Genomic DNA, 23,218 nt, shown 5'->3' with positions numbered 1-23,218 from the left:
TGACCTGTTCACCGGATGTGCTACCTTGTCCCAGACCTTCTGTTTTCAACGATCTCTACCGCACCTGCTGTCTCTAACTCTGAATGATCAGCTATGAAAAGCTACCTGACATTTACTTCTGAAGTGCTGACCTGTTGCACCCTCTACAACCACTGACTATTATTATTTGACCCTGCTGGTCATCTATGAACGTTTGAACATCTTAGCCATGTACTGTTATAATCTCCACCCGGCACAGCCAAAAGAGGACTGGCCACCCCTCAGAGCCTGGTTCCTCTCTAGGTTTCTTCCTAGGTTTTGGCCTTTCTAGGGAGTTTTTCCTAGCCACCGTGCTTCTACACCTGCATTGCTTGCTGTTTGGGGTTTTAGGCTGGGTTTCTGTATAGCACTTTGTGACATTGGATGAGGTATAAAGCCCTTTTGTTAACAGGAATAATTAACCCTTAAATAGTATTATTTGAGGTACAAGTCATTTATTTTTAGCTAGTTATGACATCTGTAAAATCTGTTTAAAGGAGTTAAAACTCATGTCTACTTACCTCTCCTTTGACCCTTTCCAGATCTGTCCTCAATAGCTCCAAGTCCCGCTTGAGGTTCTCAATCTGGATATCCCTGTGGACCAGAAGACATACAGCCAATAACCTTTAAGATACACACACACACAGGCACACTACTAACTCAATTCACAAGAAGATATCCAGACATGTCAGTTCAAAAAACATCACCAGTTTACATATCCTTCCGTTTCAAACACACCAATGCCAAAATACCAATGACTAACCTGTCATCAAAACCACCATTGGCAGGTCCAAAGGTTTGATCAAATATGTCGAACTGCTAAAGGAAAAGTCAAAGACGACGCATGAATGCTTATACAATCTACAGCCAAAATTAGTGCTACTTTAAAAGTATAAAAAATAAGACATACACATTCAATGGGCCATAGCTGTTGCCCTCAGAGGTCATGACCCGGTGCCCTATAAGTCGTACCTGTGGCACCGCCATGCTGGGCACGGTGACGTCACTGACATTGATCAGCGGTTCAGGGTCGTCATCGTCATCATCCACCTGCTCGGGCTCATCCTCGTCTGGGATGACCACCACTGGCCTTGCATGCTTGGCCAGGGAAGCCGCATGCAGGAAATTAGGAGGGGACTGGGGATGAACACAGACAAATAAATAAGACAGGACTATAAAACACAGATGGCTCCACAATCTAGGAAGTGTGGTTGAGTCCCAATACAGTATCTTTCCCCTACTATGTCGGTCTATGCTCTTACTTCTGGCAGCTTTGGGATCTGGATGAGTCTCTTGAAGTACATCATGTCTCTGGCTTTGTTGAAGAAGGTCTTGAGGCTGTAAGGCAAATATTTCAATCCCCGATTTGAATGATAACACTAATCTACAAGAACATAACATTTTCTAAACTGTGTTGTATTATTGCATCCCTAAAATAGAGGGGGATGTGTATAGGACAGAATGAAATAAAACAAATAGAACCAAGTTTCACTTACTTAGCTAGCAAATGCAGCTAGATAGTTTTGCCTACTCAGAGCGGTGCCATGTTACCTAGGTGGACTAGCCAACAACACTGGAACTCTTCCAAGTCAGGGTAAGCTTTTGGTTTTACAAATGTATTGCCACTGGGGCCCACCAGTGTTAGTGTTAAACTACTTACTGACTGTACACTAACGTTACTGATTGATTGTAGCGGGTTTACTAACGTGTTAGTTATATTAGCTATGTTGACTATGACATTACTTTAGCTAATATGGTGACAATGATGTAGGCTTTGTAGCGGTTATAATATGGTTTGGCTTGGAAAGGAATGTGAACTGTGTTTACGTGTGATCAGGGGCGTATTCACTCCACCGATTCTATTGAAAAATGTTTCTTAAAATGGAAGCAAATGGAACGAAACGGGGATAAACACACCTGAAATTGTCCAGTATAAAAACTCTTGTTTATAACTGTTGGACAAATGACTACACCCTAGATCAGCTAGATGCAGGCAAGAGTGTTCAAGGTGGTATTGAATGTGTCACTATTCATAGGCTAGGTTGTAGCAACCTCATGATGGGTACAGGGAAATGTGAGTATCACGTAGTAGCCTAAACCTATTGATGTTACATTGAACTGGGTAAATGGAATATGAATGACAGTCATCCAATATGTTGTAATAGAAATAAGGTCATGCTCATAAACAGCACCGACCGCCACTGATGCCAAGGTATCCACTAACAAGTCAAGCTCCCTCTCTGCTCTCTTTCTGGGCTGATTGTTGTGCAGGCTCCCTTCCTCCCTCACGTTCCTACCCCCTCATTTACTAGCAGCCCGAGCTCCTGGGTGACTTACCTGTGGAACTGGTCATGGAAACGATCACGATGTCCTTGCAGGGTGTCTGCTGGGAGACCTGAAATCCAGGACATGCAATAGACAAAGTCACAAAAAAATACTTTGAAACAAGTTGAGTCTAATCATGTTAGCAAAGTGTAGTTTAGAGCAAGTAGACACATGGAACTACTATTAATAATACTTTGCATCACATTTGTGATCTCCAGTTATTTTCCTTTCATTGATTAGACTACCAAAGGGACATTAAATTGAAATCTTATGCTTCACAGTCTTGGCTGAAAGACAACATACAACTGGCTGGTTATACAATGTACCAGCAAGATAGAAAAGCGGCGTCGGGTTAGACAAGGGGTGGCAGTCTATGTATTTTTGTAAACAACAGCTGGTGCACGATATCTAAGGATGCCTCGAGCTATTGCTTGCCTGAGGTAGAGTATCTCATGATAAGCTGTAGACCACACTACCTACCGAGAGAGTTTATCATCTGTATTCTGTATTCTTTGTAGCTGTTTACATACCACCACAGTCAGAGGCTGGCACTAAGACAGCATTGAATGAGCTGTATTCCACCATAAGCAAACAAGAAAACACTCACCCAGAGGCGGCACTCCTAGGAGCCGGGACTTTAATGCAGGGAAACTTAAATCAGTTTTACCACATTTCTATTAGCATGTTAAATGTGCAACCAGAAGAAAAAGAACTCTGGACCACCTATACTCCACACACAGACGCATACAAAGCTCTCCCTCGCCCTCCATTTGGCAAATCTGACCACAATGCTATTCTCCTGATTCCTGCTTACAAGCAAATATTAAAGCAGGAAGCACCAGTGACTAGATCAATAAAAAAAAAAAAAAGGTCAGAGAAAGCAGATGCTAAGCTACAGGACTGTTTTGCTAGCACAGACTGGAATATGTTCCGGGATTCCTCCGATGGCATTGAGGAGTACACTACAGTTATTGGCTTCATCAATGACGTCGTCCCCACAGTGACTGTACGTACATACCCCAAACAGAAGCCATGGATTACAGGCAGCATCCGCACTGAGCTAAAGGTTAGAGCTGCCGCTGTCAAGGAGCGGGACTCTAACCCGGAAGCTTATAAGAAATCCCGCTATGCCCTCCGACGAACCTTCAAACGGGCAAAGCGCCAATACAGTACTAAGATCGAATCGTACTACACCGGCTCTGACGCTCGTTGGATGTGGCAGGGCTTGCAAACTATTACAGACTACAAAGGGAAGCACAGCCGAGAGCTATATGCTCGCTTCGAGGCAAATAACACTGAAACATGCATGAGAGCACCAGCTGTTCCGGAAGAATGTGATCACGACTTCCGCAGCCGATGTGAGTAAGACCTTTAAACAGGTCAACATTCACAAGGCCGCAGGGCCAGACGGATTACCAGGACGTGTACTGCGAGCATGCGCTGACCAACTGGCAAGTGTCTTTACTGACATTTTCAACCACTCCCTGTCTGAGTCTGTAATACCAACATGTTCTAAGCAGACCACCATAGTCCCTGTGCCCAAGAACGCTAAGGTAACCTGCCTAAAGACTACCAACCCGTGGCACTCGTCTGTAGCCATGAAGTGCTTTGAAAGGCTGGTCATGGCTCACAACAACCACCATCACAGAAACCCACTCCAATTTGCATACTGCCCCAACAGATCCACAGATGAGTGCAATAGAGATTGCATCCACACTGACCTTTCCCACCTGAACAAAAGGAACACCTATGTGAGAATGCTATTCATTGACTACAGCCCAGCATTCAACACCATAATGCCCTCAAATAAGCTAAGGTTCCTGGGACTAAACACCTCCCTCTGCAACTGGATGCTGGACTTCCTGATGGGCCGGCCCCAGGTGGTAAGGGTAGGTAACAACAAATCCGCCACGCTATTCCTCAACACAGGTGCCCCTCAGGGGTGCTTGCTCAGTACCCTCCTGTACTCCCTGTTCACTCATGACTGCATGGCCAGGCACGACTCCAACACCATCATTACATTTGCCAATGACAACAATGGTAGGCCTGATCACCGACGAGACAGCCTATAGGGAGGTCAGAGACCTGGCCGTGTGGTGCCAGGACAACAACCTCTCTCTCTCAACGTGATCAAGACAAAAGGAGATGATTGTGGACTACATGAAAGAGGACCGAGCATGCCCCCATTCTCATCAACAGGGCTGCAGTGGAGCAGGTTGAGAGCTTCAAGTTCCTTGGTGTCCACATCAACAAACTAACATGGTCTAAGCACACCAAGACAGTTGTGAAGAGGGCAAGACAAAATATATTCCCCCTCAGGAGACTGAAAAGATTTGGCATGGGTCCTCAGATTCTCAAAAGGTTCTACAGCTGCACCATTGAGAGCATCCTGACTGGTTGCAACACTGCCTGGTATAGCAACTGCTCAGCATCCGACCGCAAGGCACTACAGAGGGTAGTGTGAATGGCCCAGTACATCACTGGGGCCAAGATTCCTGCCATCCAGGACCTCTATATCAGGCAGTGTCAGAGGAAGGCCCTAAAAATTGTCAAAGACTCCAGCCACCCTAGTCATAGACTGTTCTCTCTGCTACCGCACGGCAAGCAGTACCAGGAAGTCTAGGTCCAAAAGGCTTCTAAACAGCTTCTACCCCCAAGCCATAAGACTCCTGAGCATCTAGTCAAATGCATACCCAGACTATTTGCAGTGCACCCCCCCCCCCTTTTTATACCACTGCTACTCTGTTGTCATCTATGCAGTCACTATAATAACTCTACCTACATGTACATACTACCTCATAACCGGTGCCCCCGCACATTGACTCTATCGGTACCCCCCTGTATATAGTCTCACCATTGTTATTTCACTGCTGCTCTTTAATTACTTGCTACTTTTATATTTTATTCTTATCTGTATTTTATTTTTCAACTGCATTGTTGGTTAGGGGCTCGTAAGTAAGCATTTCACTGTCAGGTCCACACCTGTTGTATTCGGCGCAAATACAATTTGATACAATTTGATGTTACAGTACATGTTGAAAAATATGTCATGCAGTTGAGATTAAAGATGCCAACGTACAAGCGTGCAGCTTGAAGAGCAGCTTGACGGTGAAGTGGTAGAGGTGACTGCAGTCCTGAATGACCTGGATGAGGGGGGACAGGCGACACTGGCCTGACGTCAGCGTAGAGATGGCAATGGACGTGTTGAGCTGCCGGATCACTGCAGATCACACGCCAATGTATAACACATAACAAACACCACAATAAACAAACAATCTTAAAATGGGGAGGATTTGGTATCGCTGTCACTAGTTCAGAAATACAGCACTTGGACAATGGCTCACACATTTATGAATCACCCACTCTGTGGGTGGAAAACAGTTATCAGCAGATCTAGCAGTAGGGTGGGTAGATGTGTGAAAGCACAAGGCAGTTAGGAGCCCCCATGTTTCCTGAGTACAAGATGCCCAGTTAGTCACGGAGGCAGGCAGGGTTGTTTACAGTTGTAGGGTTTGTTTATAGTTGTTCAGGATCACAGGCTGTGACAACATCCTGCAGGGCAGGGAGGTGCATGATGCAATTACAGCCAATCAGAAGAAAAACAATTAATGTCCTCTAATAGCAAACATTTATAACCTATTTATAGGGTTTGTGAAATTACATGAGGGCCCTAATCATACTAAACAAACAAAGTGGTTTAGAAATGCGTTTCCCTTAACTTTTGGGGGGATTAACTCACTCCCTCAACAGCATTACAAGTGTGTGCTCACAAGTCTATTTAACTGGCCACTATCCTGTCCCTATTCCATTTAAGGCACACAAACAGTTAATGGAAGCAGACCACAGCCCTGTACCTCAGGTTACCCATCCTTTGAGAGGTGGGGGTAGGTAGGTAGGGGCGAAGCGGAGGATTCTCACCTGTCTCGGCTAGCCTCAGCTCTGTATCCAGGTAATCAAACACTTCCACAGTGAGCTGGAACCTGCAGGAGTGAAGTCGATACCCCCCTTAGTAACACAAGGCTAATGGCTTCCCTAAGAAAAGAGCAGCAGGTTCTCTCCCTTGTCTCCACAGTTCTCCATCTCTACTTAAAATGGCAACAAAATGGTATGTTGGCCTTCTTTGAATCAGAAAGAATGTTAAGTTTATATTTTATATCAATAATTTACTTCACTTGATCTATGTCAATTAAATGTATACACATTTGTTTGATGTCCCTGTATAATATTCTGATAACTCCTTAACAGGAGAGGGAGTGCACGTGAGAGTGCCAGGGATGTGTGGAGACTGGAGAGGGAGGAGTAGAGGAGTAGAGAACACACTCACACATTATTGATGTCTGTTCCTGCAACGCGCTCCAGAACCTCATCTGTTACCTCTAGGTTGGCTCGGATTTCAGAATGCTGCACAGAAGACAAAAGGATTGCAAAAATGATCCAACAATTCTTGTACATCATTTCTCAAGGATGGTACAACATTAGAAATATCTAATGACCTCACATGTACAGTGGGGCAAAAAAGTATTTAGTCAGCCACCAATTGTGCAAGTTCTCCCACTTAAAAAGATGAGGCCTGTAATTTATCATAGGTACACTTCAACTATGACAGACAAAATGAGAAAAAATCCAGAAAATCACTTTGTAGGATTTTTAAATTAATTATTTTGCAAATTATGGTGGAAAATAAGTATTTGGTCAATAACAAAAGTTTCTCAATACTATATATGTTATATACCCTTTGTTGGCAATGACAGAGGTCAAACGTTTTCTGTAAGTCTTCACAAGGTTCTCACACACTGTTGCTGGTATTTTGGCCCATTCCTCCATGCAGATCTCCTCTAGAGCAGTGATGTTTTGGGGCTGTTGCTGGGCAACACGGACTTTCAACTCCCTCCAAAGATTTTCTATGGGGTTGAGATCTGGAGACTGGCTAGGCCACTCCAGGACCTTGAAATGCTTCTTACGAAGCCACTCCTTCGTTGCCCGGGCGGTGTGTTTGGGATCATTGTCATGCTGAAAGACCCAGCCACGTTTCATCTTCAATGCCCTTGCTGATGGAAGGAGGTTTTCACTCAAAATCTCACGATACATGGCCCCATTCATTCTTTCCTTTACACGGATCAGTCATCCTGGTCCCTTTGCAGAAAAACAGCCCCAAAGCATGTTGTTTCCACCCCCATGCTTCACAGTAGGCATGGTGTTCTTTGGATGCAACTCAGCATTCTTTGTCCTCCAAACACGAGTTGAGTTTTTACCAAAAAGTTATATTTTGGTTTCATCTGACATTCTCCCAAACTTCTTCTGGATCATCCAAATGCTCTCTAGCAAACTTCAGACGGGCCTGGACATGTACTGGCTTAAGCAGGGGGACACGTCTGGCACTGCAGGATTTGAGGCCCTGGCGGCGTAGTGTGTTACTGATGGTAGGCTTTGTTACTTTGGTCCCAGCTCTCTGCAGGTCATTCACTAGGTCCCCCCGTGTGGTTCTGGGATTTTTGCTCACCGTTCTTGTGATCATTTTGACCCCCACGAGGTGAGATCTTGCGTGGAGCCCCAGATCGAGGGAGATTATCAGTGGTCTTGTATGTCTTCCATTTCCTAATAATTGCTCCCACAGTTGATTTCTTCAAACCAAGCTGCTTACCTATTGCAGATTCAGTCTTCCCAGCCTGGTTCAGGTCTACAATTTTGTTGTTTTTGGTGTCCTTTGACAGCTCTTTGGTCTTGGCCATAGTGGAGTTTGGAGTGTGACTGTTTGAGGTTGTGGACAGGTGTCTTTTATACTGATAACAAGTTCAAACAGGTGCCATTAATACAGGTAACGAGTGGAGAACAGAGGAGCCTCTTAAAGAATAAGTTACATGTCTGTGAGAGCCAGAAATCTTGCTTGTTTGTAGGTGACCAAATACTTATTTTCCACCATAATTTGTAAATTAATTCATTAAAAATCCTACAATGTGGGCCTCCCGGGTGCCGCAGTGGTTAAGGGTGCTGTACTGCAGCGCCAGCTGCGCCACCAGAGACTCTGGGTTCGCGCCCAGGCTCTGTCGTAACTGGCCGCGACCGGGAGGTCCGTGGGGTGACGCACAATTGGCCTAGCGTTCGGGTTAGGGAGGGTTTGGCCGGTAAGGAAATCCTTGTCTCATCGCGCACCAGCGACTCCCGTGGCGGGCCAGGCACAGTGCGCGCTAACCAAGGTTGCCAGGTGCTTCCTCTGACACATTGGTGCGGCTGGCTTCCGGGTTGGATGGCGCTGTGTTAAGAAGCAGTGCGGCTTGGTTGGGTTGTGTATCGGTAGGACGCATGACTTTCAACCTTCGTCTCTCCCGAGCCCGTACGGGAGTTGTAGCGATGTGACAAGATAGTAGCTACTGGAAAATTTGACAATTGGATACCACAAAATTGGGGAGAAAAATGGGTAAAATTCAACATTTTTTTCTCTCATTTTGTCTGTCAAAGTTGATGAAATGATGAAAATTACAGGCCTCATCTTTTTAAGTGGGAGAACTTGCACAATTGGTGGCTGACCAAATACTTTTTTGCCCTACTGTAAATCATTTCAAATGGCATACATTGTTTGTTTAATTAGGTGGCATTTTGTGAAAGCACTTGTGGCAATGCATACAGTGGAAAGATTAGCCAATGTCTCCTTATGGTGAAGCATGCAGTACCCCAAAATTGTAGAGCAGGGGTGTCAACTCATTCTGGCCCTTATTTCGGTCTTCACCGAGGTCTGAAGGGCCGCACATAAAATGGATAATATTTCCTTGCTGTCAAAATGTACAGAAAACAGTTCTCTACCCATTGCTTTTGGAATTATCGATGCTACCTGACTGTCTAGCTTTCTTTTTGATTACTTTTAGCAAGTTGGACAGAGTGAAGAGACAATAAAGGTCCATTATCATCTATAGACCGTTTTGATTTGGTTTTAGTCATTCCAATGTGGATTGAGATTGTTGTTTCCCGGAATTTTAATATACATTTTTTTAATACATTTGACACGTGCTATAGAGCAGGGGTATTTAACTATTACTCAACGAGGACAGGAGCCTGCTGGTTTTCGGTTTGATCTGATAATTCATTGCACCCACCTGGTGTCCCAGTTCTAAATCAGTCCCTGATTTGAGGGAACAATGAAAAAAACACAGTGGAACTGGCTTTGAGGTCCAGAGTTCAGTTTGAGGGCTAAAGAGGGTAGGCTTACCTTCACGTGGAACTCCATCTTTGTGCAGAGGAGCTTAGCGTACAGAGCCACCAGCTGGCCATATCTGTCATGAAGGTTGCCCTGGAAACAAAAGTGAGCAAGCAACAAGCATTGAGCTGTGCTTTTCTTCAACACAGCAAGAAACATCTCCCATTCTAGCCTTTCCTCTAATCTGCAGCAGACAGATTAACTCTGCCTTCACAGGAAGCACAATTACGGTATGAGCAGGAAGATGTTTGGAAAAAAAGAATTTCAAAACATGTCCTGCATTTTTGCCTAAACTAAATCATTAAAAGGGATTTTCCCCCATTTCAAGCCATCTGAAATTAAATTTGTTCGCCCAAAACTTATTCAACCTATTCAAGCACCCCGCAACAAAAACACAGCACAATCTCCAGACTCACCCATAGTTGCCCTGTTTCAACTATGTTACTGTGATGTCTCATGCAGTCCTGAAGGCTCTGAAAGGCAAAAAGGGGATAGATAAGGTCAATTCAATAATAATATTGAAACAGTCACTCAATAATGTTCAATTATACAATTAACATTTCACCATTAAGCTAATTTGGACTAATTACGGCCTGAGGTCTGCATAAAAACTTCCATGCTTGGGTCTCCCAAGTGGTGCAGCGGTCTAAGGCACCGCATTGCAGTGCTAGAAGCGTTACTACACACCCGGGTTCATTCCCAGGCTGTGCCCCAACCCAGCCCCATAGGACGGTGCACAATTGGCCCAGTATCGTCCGGGTTAGAGGAGGGTTTGGCCGGTGGGGCTTTACTTGGCTCATCGCACTCTAGCGAGTCTTTTTGGCGGGCCAGGTACCTGCAGGCTGAATGGTGTTTCCTCTGACACATTGATGCGGCTGGCTTCTGGGTTAAGCTAGCGGGTGTTAAGGAGCGACGTTTGGCAGGTCATGTTTCGGAGGATGCATGACTCCACCTTGGCCTCTCCCGAACCCGTTAGGGAGTTGCAGCGATGAGTGAGTTTGTGAGCTATGCTCAAAGAAATATTGCATGGTTTTTTAAATATACTATAGGCTACCAATTATGCAGTATTTTCATCTAAGATCTGTGCCAAATTTTCCACCTAAAACCTGCATGTGTATTTTCCTTTTGTCTCTACATTTTTCTTTAACACACACACACACACATGTATATATATATATTTAAAAAAACAGAACCGCAGTTGTACTAGAGTGTATAGAGCAGAGAGCAGGTCTTACATTATGGTGGCCATCCCGCAACACTTTGTGCACCACGTGGCAGAACTTCCAGCTGAGGATGGAGTTGCTGGACAAAGGGAGGCCCAAGGCATAGGACCAGAAGGTAAAGGCTCCCTTCTCTCTGTGGGTCCCCAGAATGATCCCTGTAGGGCCGTCAAGGAAGAGCCAAGAAGCAAAACACAAAGCCAAAATAATACTCTTGTTCCCTCACATATATATTCTTTCATTTTCTCTTGCTCATGTATGGTGATAAAAATCACAGTATTTTCAATCTAAGGAGATTAAAATAAGCAATGTTTCCATCGATGCCTGCAACAGTAAAATATACTAGGTGGCTGTATAGACTACATGATGGCAAATGTCAACTCTAAAAAGCAATTATCTTCTACAGTACATTAATTCAACAACTCGAGTGGTTAAAAACAGCCAAAGTTGGAAGACAGTGGGTTATCAGGCGTACAAAGTTTGGAGCAAATAATAGCAAAAAGGTTTGCGGTTTCCAGTTTGGGGTTATATTGAAGGATACGGCGTGCATGTTTCTCTTTCACAGGCGCCTCGTTGGAGTTGATGGCTTTGCTGATGCTGCTGAGCTGGAGGAGAGAGTAGAGAGAACAGGTTCAGGTCATAAGTCACTATGGCTACCAACCTACCACTCAGTGACAAAACAAAAACATTTTAAATGGGAGCTAGATTCAACTTGAGTACAAGACAATCCAAAATGTGAAATTTGGAATTAATAAAAAAGAGCACCATTTCTATAAACAAAATCAAATGTCAAAACAAGACACTTTAATGAACTGGCACCTTATACAAATAAAAGCCATACTGATCATCTCTTTACTTGGTTTTATTTTAGGGCCACACCATGCCAATCTTTATGTCCCATGTTTGTGTACAGTATATTCATGTACAGTATAGTCAGATGACCCAGGAGAGAGGGAGTGATAGGTTGTGTTCACTAGACGTGTGATCAGCAAGTCTCCACACACCCATACTATCAGGTGGAGTGGTAGCAGTTGACAAGGCAACCCTTGTTTCAACAGCACAGAGGGAGGGAGTAGTCTTTTAAACACAACAAAGGCTACTGATAAGCCATACTGTGTTTTGAAATACAAGGCCAGAGAGGAGTTGTACTTGAGATGCTGAGAATACAGCAGATTGCACTGTGACAGAATCAGAAAAATGATTGTGTATGTTTACATGCAGAGGCTCATGTAATAAGGGTTCAATAACCCCTCTGTTTTTCCTTCATCAGGCTACTGTGAGTAAAGAAGACTGAACAAGCCCATAGGCTTCTGTTCCATTTACTTTGGTGTGTCCATTCATTTTAAAACATATGACATGCTTACAGCATTCCAAACGTAATTGCCGGATCCCTGCATTAGAGGGATTACAATACCTGTCAAAATGGGCATTCCTATCAGTTGAAACCCTACATGCTACCAAAACACTACATGCATCAGGGCATCCTCTCTACATGTTTTGTTTTCAATAATGACAATGGAGGAAAGAGACATGTCGTCACCAGCAACACAGCGCAAGCGTCCTGGCACTCAGGCAACTAGGCTAACAGGTAGATCAAGTCCAAGTGAATGGAGGGAGGAAGGGAGAGAAGCAGATAGTCAGAACTAGGTCTCAACACTTTCCTCAACGTGGTTGTGTACACTACATAGGCTTGGCCCGTCACTGATAAAGGCATAGTTAGTAACGCTAGAGGATAAGGGAACGCTCTGAATCCAAAACATTACAAGCATATTGTGACCTCTGATACAAATAACAGTGTGTTTTAAGCCAGTCTTGTCCTTACATAAGATCTGCATTGAATCAACAGTTCTGAACAGTGAGAACAAGCTATATTTTGACTGGCCCATACAGACCCACTGAAGACTAGCGCTACCGATTTTAATTAATAAATGAGGGAAATAAGTGTAAAATATCACATTTCTCTAGCCGACTAGTTCAGATAAACCTGTCACATATCTCCAGACTCGACGGAGGGTAGGAGCAAGAGCACCAAACAATGGACTACCATAGCATTCCTCACAACACAAGAACACGGAAGCATTGGCCAATAGCTCCTCATTCGGAGATCACCACCCACTCTCCCTGTGGCCCAGGATTGGCAGACATATTATACATGTGTAGACCACAGCAGGTGAAAAAGATGGAGGAAGTTAAAAGCTCTGGAACCCCTGTTCACTCACAAGCCTGCTGTTCCATTTCAGTTCAACTAATTACATAACTGACTAATCCAGCTTGCAGTAACACGCATGAGCTGTTATGGTTCATTTATACAGATTATCTGGTACTATCCCAGCCTCTCTCTCGCCCCACTTCCCCCTCAATAACCCACAGAAAGAGACAATGGTATGCTACACTGAGCAGGGGCAAATGTACATCTGTATGTTCAGTAGTAGTCAAAAGTTAGGACATCCCTACTCATTTAAGGGTTTTTATTTATTTAGACTACTTTCTACATTGTAGAACAATCGTGAAGACATCAACACTATGAATTAACACATGGAATCATGTAGTAACCAACAAAAAAAAAGTTAAACAAATCTAAATAGATTTTAGATTCTTTAAAGCAGCCAACCTTTTCCTTGATGACAGCTTTGCACACTTCGCATTTTCTCAACCAGCTTCACCTGGAATGCTTTTCCAATTGTCTTGAAGGAGTTCCCAAATATGCTGAGCACTTGTTGGCTGCTTTTTCTTCTCTGCGGTCCAACTCATCCGAAACAATCTCAATTGGGTTGAGGTCAGGTCATCTGATGCAGCACTCCATCACTCTCCTTCTTGGTTAAATAGCCCTTACACAGCCTGGTGGTGTGTTTAGGGTCATTGTCCTGTTGAAAAACAAATGATAGACCCACTAAGAGATGGCGTATTGCTGCAGAATGCTGTGGTAGCCATGCGGTTTAAGTGTGACAGTGTCACTATGAAAGCACCCCCACACCATCACACCTCCTCCATGCTTCATGGTGGGAACAACACATGCAGAGATCATTCGTTCACCTAAAGACACGGCAACTGGAACCAAAAATCTCAAATTTGGACTCATCAGACCAACGGACAGATTCCACCAGTCTAATGTCCATTGCTCGTGTTTCTTGGCCCAAGCAAGTCTCTTCTTCTTATTGGTTTTTTAGTAGTGGTTTCTTTGCAGCAATTTGACCATGAAGGCCTGATTCACGAGAACAGTTGAGATGTGTCTGAAGCATTTATTTGGGCTGCAATTTGAGGCAATGAACATAGCCTCTGCGGCAGAGGCAACTCTGGGTCTTCCTTCCTTTCCTGTGGTGGACCGCATGAGAGCCAGTTTGATCATAGCGCTTGATGGTTTTTGCGACTGCACTTGAAGAAACTTTTAAAGTTCTTGAAATGTTCCGGATTGACTGACCTTCATGTCTTAAAGTGATGGACTGTCATTTCTCTTTGCTTATTTGAGTTGTTCTTGCCATAATATGGACTTGGTCTTTTCCCAAATAGGGCTTTCTTCTGTATATACCCCTACCTTGTCACAACAATGGATTGGCTCAAACGCATTGAGGAAAGAAATTCCACAAATTAACTTTTAACAAGGCACACCTGTTAATTGAAATGCATTCCAGGTGACTACCTCATGAAGCTGGTTGAGACAATGCTAAGAGTGTATAAAGCTGTCATCAAGGCAAGGGGTGGCTACTTTGAAGAACCTCAAATATATTTTGATTTGTTTAACACTTTTTTGGTTACTACATGATTCCATATGTGTTATTTCATAGTTATCAAAACTATGAAATAACACATATGGAATCATGTAGTAACCAAAAAAGTGTTAAACAAATCAAAATATATTTGAGGTTCTTCAAAGTAGCCACCCCTTGTAGCCACCCGATTGTTCTACAATGTAGGAAAAAGTAAAAAATAAAGAAAACCCCTTGAATGAGTACGTGTGTCCAAACTTTTGACTGGTACTGCACACACACACACAGTCACTCAATCGCAAAATAATCCCACAAACACAGGCTCATACAGACCAACACACATTTTTACTTCACCCTCTGGCTGTATATACACAGTGATATAAATTCACTCACTCTGGTATGTACATGACATTACTTCCTAGAATACACACATCTTATCGTAAACACAGGGAAGGAGAAATATAATCCTCACATTTATCGGATATCCAAGGCAGGCCTGGCAAAATTGGCCAGCAATCCCACAAAAGCATAAAGACTTCATTTAGTTAGTGAAACTCTGGAGCTACCACAACCTACCAACCTCCCCCTCTACCAAAACACGCAGTCACTAAACAAAGCACAGAGGGGCTACTGTGCGCTTAAGGGGACCACTCAGAGCGAGGGGAGAGATGGCGAAAAAAAAAAGGAGAGGGGTGTCCTGGTTAACCGTTCTTGAGAGGCTACTGCTAGTGCTAGTGCTAGCCCAATTGGCTTAGGGGACCAGAGCAAGTGATGGTTTGGATTAGGGATGGACAAGGTTATTTGAATATCTGAACAGACGTTAGTATTAGATTACTTGGGAGAGTATACTTAGCTTTGTCTAAAATGAAATAAAATGATCTATGTGACATTGCTACATAGCCTACAAGGATAGACCATTTTTATAAAACAGTTTTATGACAGTTAGGAGTGCGCCACATAAAAAAAGATGCACCGGTTGCCTACACACGTGTAGCTTGTTGTTATTGTCGTCAATCAAAGTGGTGCTACAGTCAGAGGTTCCATGTGTAGCAAGTGAAGTGCAGTGGTGGAAAAAGTACCCAACAGTTACACTTAAAGATACCCTAATAGAAAAATCACTCAAGTAAATGTGAGTCACCCAGTAAAATAGTACTTGAGTAAGTCTAAAAGTTATTGGTTTTAAATATACTTAAAAGTAAATGTAATTTCTAAAATATGTTTAAGAACCTACAGTATAAAATCCTTACACATTCCTTATATTAAGCAAACCAGATGGCACCATTCTTGTTTTTATATTTACGAATATAACTACACGATAACACTCAGACATAATTTACAAACAAAACATTTGTGTTTAGTGAGTCCGCCAGGTCAGAGGCGGTAGGGATGTTCCCTTGATAAGTGTGAGAATTCGACAATTTTCCTGTCCTGCTAAGCAATCGAAATGTAAGTACTTTCGGGTGTCAGAGAAAATGTATGGAGTAAAAAGTACATTATTACATTTCTTTAGGAATGTAGTGGAATAAAAGTTGTCAAAAAATACAACAAAAAAATTGTGAAGTCCAGATACCTCAAAATGACTTAAGTACTTCACACCACTGGTGAAGTGGAAGATTTCTTATCAATGCCAAATGGAATTAAAATGACAGAATTCGCTAACTGAGAAGGAGTAGGCTACAATGATCAACCATGAATGGAGTTGTTTTAGACATTGGACAGGGAAGCATAGCAAAATAGCCTCAATTAGCCTTGCTACTTTAGCTAGCTAGCTTCTTTACAATGATTTGATGCAGTCAAGACAGGTACTACCAGATGGTATGATAGACAAATTTGTTGCTGCCATATGTTAGCTAACTAGAGCAGGTCATTTTGGCTACTTTCTTCCTCCCCCCATGCCAGACTGTCACATCGCCCCCTGCTCCTTTCACCCCTCCCCCCACCCTCCTGCTGAAACAAAATGAAATTTTTAAATAAATGTATTTCGATAATCCGGATATCCAAAACAATATCAGAACTTGAATATTGAAATAATTTCAAAATGCCCATCCCTAGGTTAGAGGTGTGCTAGACAATGAGGGGTTTGTGGGAGGAGGAAGGCCTGTCAGCTGGGGTAGAAGATTGGTTTGATGGGGGACACATTCTGGCACACAGCGCCTGGCACAGAGGCCTCAACAGATGGCCATAGAGCAGCATGGCTGCAGGGAGGCTCCATAATACATTCAAACTGACTGTCACTCAGAGGAGAGATCGAGACGGGGGGGGGGGGGGGGGGGGGGGGGGGGGGGATCATTGTTACAGTAACCTGATCAGAGACTGCATACAGTGTATAGTCCAGTGAAGTGTGAGCAATACAATTTACAGAACTGCTTGAAGTCTAGAATTGAAGGTTGGCAATGTCACAAACCAACAAAAGACCTAGCTCGTCTCCCACTGGCACGCTCCCTCAATTTACTCCCTCATTCATACAAAGAAACAAAAAACATTAAACAGTAGTGTAAAGTACTTAAAGGACAATTCCATCCCAAAACAATGTTCTGGTATTTGTTTCATTAGTCCATTGTTGACATAGTCCCAAAATGTTTTACTTGTCAGCAATCAAGTTTTCAATATATGTAACTTACAAAATACAGACATTTTCCACTTATGATGCATGCTTAATATAAGGATTGTGAAATTATTACTACTTTATTTTGATACCTAACTATAGTTTAGCAATTACACTTACTTCCGATGCTTAAGTATATTTAAAAACAAATACTTTTAGACTTTTGCTCAAGTAGTATTTTACTGGGTGACTTTCACTCGAGTAATTTTCTATTAAAAAGGGTATCTTTACTTTTACTCAAGTATGACTTTTTCCACCACTGCCATTGAAACTTTCCAACAGCAATGCTTTAAGAAGGTCAGGAAGGTGTACATTCATCTGGTTGGCCACAGGAGAAACTGGGCTTAACTATGATCTAAGTGGGCTACAGACAGTCTGACGCTATTTAGCTGTTCGACAGATACAACATTGAATCTGGACCCAAAACATAAGTCTTAATCCCCCAATTGAGGGAGAGGTAGTTGTAGGGAGAGAGCGGGAGTGATGAGCCCAGCCTAATCCCTGAACTCACGCCACACACTCTGTTCATCCCTCCCATCCCTGTTCCCTCCTTTCTTACCTTGTCATCTTCTCCCTTCTTGCCTTTCAACAGCGTGTCTATGTGCTTGGACATCACTGCCAGGAAGACTATAGCTGCCAGAGACACTGCAGCAACACGTCTAATGTACTCCACACTGGGCAGTCAGTCAGGTGCCCTGCAGTGACTAGTTATTGCAGTTCTTTATCAGCTTAATTCAACAGACTGTTGCTGCCGCTCTGGTTGTCAAGGTCAGACACATACCCAAGCACCGCACAGCTGCCACTATTAATGCTGTTAAACTTGTGTAAACACACTGCTAATGAGGCTGAATGCATTGTCTGGTTTTGTTAGCATTAACTAGTCTAGCACTAATTCACTGGGAGTGGTGACAAGCAGAGTAAGACAGTAAGGTGCTGATGATAGCAAGAGGCCAACTTGGTCACCAACAAATTGCAGTTCAAATGCATCAAGGAATATATTGAATTTATCCTTTTTCCAACACTACATTGTTTGGAGGCAAACAGGAAACTGGATAGAGGAGTTTGGGGTGTTTAGATAAGTCGTTATATCAAACCACTGATTTTGAAAACAGACTTATCACTTGGAAAGATTACCAACATAAAAAAAAGTGACATTTCAACAAGTTTCAATTATCATTCTCACAACATCAAATACTAGCTGTTTTCATAGAACACCCTTTTAATGGCTATTCTGAAAACCCACTGGAAATGTCCCCATTGTGTTAAATTTCTCCTCGCCTCCTGCTTTGCCTCCCAGGCAGCACAACAATAGCTGGCTCAGTCACTTACAGTGTTGATACAGACAGAAACCTGAGCCGCAACTGGACTAGCCCTTCCTGCCTTTGATGAAACGACTTTGTCCTCGCCCCTGCTGCTTCTTCTCCTTAGCCTGACATCCTACACGGATATCTAGGTGACAAAATTGAAGATTAACAGTAGACACAAGGACTTGCCATTGCTTCAAACCCTCCTACAATAGTTGGATATTAAGGGGAGTGCTCTGTGCTGTAGAGACACTTCCTCTCTCAGACAACAAGTCTGAGATTGAGAGGTGGTTTGGGTTAGGTCTTGCACATACCCACTCAAGGGAGGCAGAAGTCTAATACTGCTCTGTCATCCTCAGACAGTACTACAGTCATTCCAGTCGCCTCTTTATCATCTCCAAAGTAGTCACATCAACCTTGCGTGTCAGCACTATGACCATGCTAGCTGATGTTTGTGCACTCACTATGCTGTGCCTCCCAAAGTGGATGTCAGCTGTAAATAATAGCAACCCTCACCATGGTTCCCCTGGTTTCCTAATTTTCCTGTAGATGCTTGGTTTCCATGGACACCGCAGGGAACTGTACACTGGCAACAAGGAGTCACACGCCACACCACTTGGTAGGGTGGGTCAATTGTTCCAAATGGACATTCACTTGCAAGTATACACAGGTGACAAAATAAATAATGACCATAAGCAAAATGTTTGAATGCTTTGCTGTTCTCAGAGGCCTAGAGAGAGGCTGTGTTTACACTCAGCCGCTCCCTTCCCCCAGCCCTCTCTCATGGGCACTGAGGCATCCGAAATGATGGAGAGCAAACTCTCACACACACACCCACACCCACACACAGTGAGTGTGTGAACAACAGGTGCTTTGTGGGACATCAGACCTTGGTAGAGAGGTCAACACAGATAAAACTAGAGGGGGAGGGGGAAAAAACAGAGGAATGGGGTGCAACATTACACCTACAGTAGACCCCAGAATCAGCAGAATTCTACAGGTCAATGGCAAGAACTAGATCCATCATGTAATGCAGTATTGAATGAATAGCATGTATAGCAGCTTATATCTTTCCAGTTACGTACCTTTGATGACTGGGATAGAGCTACACTATTGTGCTGTACATTAGGCTAGACTTGTTAACTGTCAAAGTAGCATACAGAAACCAAATTCGGGAGGGGGGGGTCAGTAAGCCAAGCACACAGACTTTGGGCAGCTTTATATGGATGGTAAAGTACTGCAGCACAGTGACTCTGCAGCACCCTCTATGGAAAGACAATATGGTGGAGCTGCCTGTCCTTGGAATTGAGTTGAGTACCTGGACATTGTAGCAGGTTACATAACGGTCTCTACATTTCCACTGTCATATCAGGAGTTGACTGTCACAAGCTGACAGTTAACTGAGACATGTCAAGTAGACCATAGATTGGGAAGGAAAAACAGGGCTCCCTCAGGACAGCAGTACAAAGGGCCTGACTAATGGCTGGACATAATGCCAGTCACTGTTTGTGTATAACATCTGTCAGGTTCACATGTCTATGGCAGCGCTGATCAGCGCATGCGCCAAGGGCATCTGACTGCGCCTCTGATATGATCTGATGTGCTTATCTTTGCCGGATTTAAACATCCAGTTTACAATGCAGTCAAAGGGACCACACAATCTCTCTCTCCCACTCCTTCCTCCATCCAGCCAGCCAAAGGAATTGGTTTCCTCTTTCTCATTGATTCAGTTTAGTATCATCACTGCCTAACTTTGTCTGGCTGACCTTGTGTGAATATAATAGGCTCTGTATTTTTGCATCAATCGAAGGCACAAGGAGATGGCAGAGAATTCTCTTGCCAGGGTCACACTGTGTTGACAGTTTGCTTAATGCTGGTTGTCCAGTCATTTCCGATGGAGGAGACCAGCAGGTTACAATGTTATTTCAACTTCGGATCTGCATTTGCCATTTGTTGATCCAGCCACAGGAAGTTCATTTCAAAGCTACTTCATACTATTTCAATACACTAAGAGCAAGGAAGTCAGGACAAGGTAGCCAAACAAGACCTTCTAGTTGAACATAGGCTTTATATTAAGAGCCAGGACTTCACTGAGGGGCAGACACTCATCTAAAGGATTCAATGTATTGCCAATTAGCTCCCCGGTAGTAAGTAAATTACACTTAATCAGAAAAATAAAATCAAGGTAAAAATACAAATTATTTTCTAAAATGTTTCAACAAAAGAGGTCTACCAATGATGTCATAAACATGACCTATAGCTCCCAGACTGTGTGAAGGAGTGTCCTTTTCTAAGAAATTATTTGGAAATAGATGATTATTAATTGTTGGATGATGGTCATGATGATGCTACAGTTAAAAGTTCTGGACAATAAGACATCTCTATCCAAAAATACATACATGGCTGATCAATGTAAAGTTATTAGGCCTAAATCTCAAGGGAGGTCATTCATTCTCCGGGTTTCAATCAAATATTTAGCACAGACAACCACAGGGACTAACAGCTGATTCAATGGCATACAGGACTTTCCATTAGCCTCTAAATTAAAATTGTCGACATGTTTACTGTGAGTAATGTTTCGACCATCCGGGGTCCCATAGGCCTATGAAACTAGGAACGCAGGTGATGGGCCAGGTGCGGAATTTGCATCAAAACGTTTTCAATAAGAGCAGCATTACAGTTCACAAGCTAACTTTCTTATTTTCGTGTGCGCAAATAACAAATACGTTCGATAAATGAAAGGCCTCACATGCTATTTGAAACACTTTTATCATAAAGGCGCAAAACAAACAGCTATGAACCGCAAATTCTACCACCACCACCACCCGGGTATTCATATTTACCTGCTGTTTATCAAAATGTTCCCTCTCAGCACCTAAATTCGTTTCGGTCCTTTTGGTTTTCACCCTTGAAGGCACCTGTCGTATGGAATTCATCCTCACGTCTTGGCACCCGGCGGAATTCTTACTGGATCTTCGACGATATCGAATGCTTGTAACAAATACCCGCTATTGAGGAAAATGGTCGATTATAAAGCAGTCAAAGTAAGACACTCCTTGTCGTTTTTAGTAGAAGCAACGCGCGAACAATCGGTTCGGCGTCCACGAGTGGCATTTGTAGGCTGCGAACTCAATGGCGAGATCACAGGCAGAGGAGGAAAACACGAAATGAATGCTATGTTTGCTGTACGTGGAGCCTCGTCTACCGAAGGATATAACAGTAGTTCACACATAGCAACGCGGGGGGAGCCCATGCGTCAGGGAAGCTGTTGACGTCACTCATGCGGTATTGAAAGGACAGGATTATTTTCTACCCCACCTGAAACGTTATCAGGCTATAGAGTTTTTTGTTATGGTATAGCAGGCTACCTACCGTTCAGAACCAGCAATTTCCCATATAGAAAATATTTTTAAATAGTTTAATGCATCATTTGTTGCATGCTTGATAAGATCATATTTTATTATGATAATAAAGAAAACAATCTGGATGATGTGAAATTGATGTATTTTCTCCACCACTACAGTGCAATCCATTATCCATCTGATTTTGTGCTTTTGCCTGTATTATAATTGTGGTTACTAAGGAAGGGTCACTGGCTAGATAATGGCGCATATGGCCTAATAAAATGCTTTTTGGCCTTACAATGTGCAATGGGCTAATTGAGGTGCTTGGAACAGAGCAATGTATGCTTGCCATGTAGCCAACAACTCTCTTCAGGCACAGCCACATCAATGCAAAAGGCAATTCTACCCATCTAACAGAGCTACATACATTTACTTAATGTGCTTATCATAGCCTGTCCTGTGAGTACACAGCAGCATATGTGGGTAGGCCACCACTCATCCCATTGTTTTGGAAACAGCCCGTCTGCTCTTTTCAATGTGGGATGACATTTAACAGAACCCTCATCACTGGAAGCAGGGGAATGACCTGCAACTACTATACCCAAGAAGCTAAGTTAGATCAAGTCAGCATAAAAGTTCAAGTGAAAAGTGTCAATATGCAGATTTTGTACTACTTTTGTCAAACCTCAGTACAACAACACTTAAACTAAGAGTGCTATTTTCTGTGTGCAAATAAAATCATTGCCTGCTGAGGCCTCCCGGGTGGCGCAGTGGTTAAGGGCGCTCAGGCTCTGTCGTAACCGGCCGCGACCGGGAGGTCCGTGGGGCGACGCACAATTGGCCTAGCGTCGCCCGGGTTAGGGAGGGCTTGGTCGGTAGGGGTGTCCTTGTCTCATCGCGCACCAGCGACTCCTGTGGCGGGCTGGGCGCAGTGTACGCTAGCCAAGGTGGCCAGGTGCACGGTGTTTCCTCCGGCGCATTGGTGCGGCTGGCTTCCGGGTTGGATGTGCGCTGTGTTAAAGAAGCAGCGGCTTGGTTGGTTGTGTATCGGAGGATGCATGACTTTCAACCTTCGTCTCTCCCGAGCCCGTACGGGAGTTGTAGCGATGAGACGAGATAGTAGCTACTACAACAATTGGATACTACGAAAATTGGGGAGAAAAAGGGGTAAAATTAAAAAAAAAAATCATTGCCTGCTTTTAGATCGACAGGATTAAAACAGAGAATGGATGTATCAGAAAATAGCTTATAAAAACTATAACACTTCAGAGTAGAGTGTGGGAAACAGGAAAGATCACATGACTTCAGGAGAACAAAAAAAGCCAGAAGAGAAGCTTGCACCACAGGAAAAACTGGCTCCCTCACATTCCTCCTCTGGCCTGGTAAGCTAATTATAATTATTTTGTGAGAATAGGGCAGCTCAAGACTTCAAAAAATGAGAGCAGATGGTCCTTCCCACTTCCTTGATTTCGCTCCACCCACCCACCCTCCTGTGAACAAGCATGTCTA

At 43.5% G+C, this 23,218-nt stretch overlaps 1 protein-coding gene across 1 annotated transcript in view; it reads right to left on the bottom strand.

The window, feature by feature from the left end:
• Positions 1 to 21,538, bottom strand: part of LOC139389819 (huntingtin interacting protein 1 related b) — a 38,601-nt gene extending 17,063 nt beyond the window's left edge. The window contains exons 1-13 of the mRNA XM_071136785.1: positions 21,209 to 21,538; positions 11,294 to 11,357; positions 10,768 to 10,910; positions 9,949 to 10,005; positions 9,545 to 9,625; positions 6,668 to 6,744; positions 6,262 to 6,323; positions 5,423 to 5,563; positions 2,356 to 2,413; positions 1,281 to 1,356; positions 991 to 1,155; positions 782 to 837; positions 540 to 612 (exon numbers count right to left, since the gene is read on the bottom strand). Coding sequence (XP_070992886.1) covers positions 540 to 612; positions 782 to 837; positions 991 to 1,155; positions 1,281 to 1,356; positions 2,356 to 2,413; positions 5,423 to 5,563; positions 6,262 to 6,323; positions 6,668 to 6,744; positions 9,545 to 9,625; positions 9,949 to 10,005; positions 10,768 to 10,910; positions 11,294 to 11,357; positions 21,209 to 21,301 — 1,146 coding nt within the window. The 5' untranslated portion in view covers positions 21,302 to 21,538. The remainder of the gene's footprint in view (positions 1 to 539; positions 613 to 781; positions 838 to 990; positions 1,156 to 1,280; positions 1,357 to 2,355; positions 2,414 to 5,422; positions 5,564 to 6,261; positions 6,324 to 6,667; positions 6,745 to 9,544; positions 9,626 to 9,948; positions 10,006 to 10,767; positions 10,911 to 11,293; positions 11,358 to 21,208) is intronic.
• Between the last annotated feature and the right edge of the window lie 1,680 nt (positions 21,539 to 23,218).

Source organism: Oncorhynchus clarkii, chromosome 30 (genome assembly GCF_045791955.1).
Source record: "Oncorhynchus clarkii lewisi isolate Uvic-CL-2024 chromosome 30, UVic_Ocla_1.0, whole genome shotgun sequence".
NCBI classification, from domain to species: Eukaryota; Metazoa; Chordata; class Actinopteri; order Salmoniformes; family Salmonidae; genus Oncorhynchus; species Oncorhynchus clarkii.
This window is presented reverse-complemented; position numbering and strand designations above follow the sequence as displayed.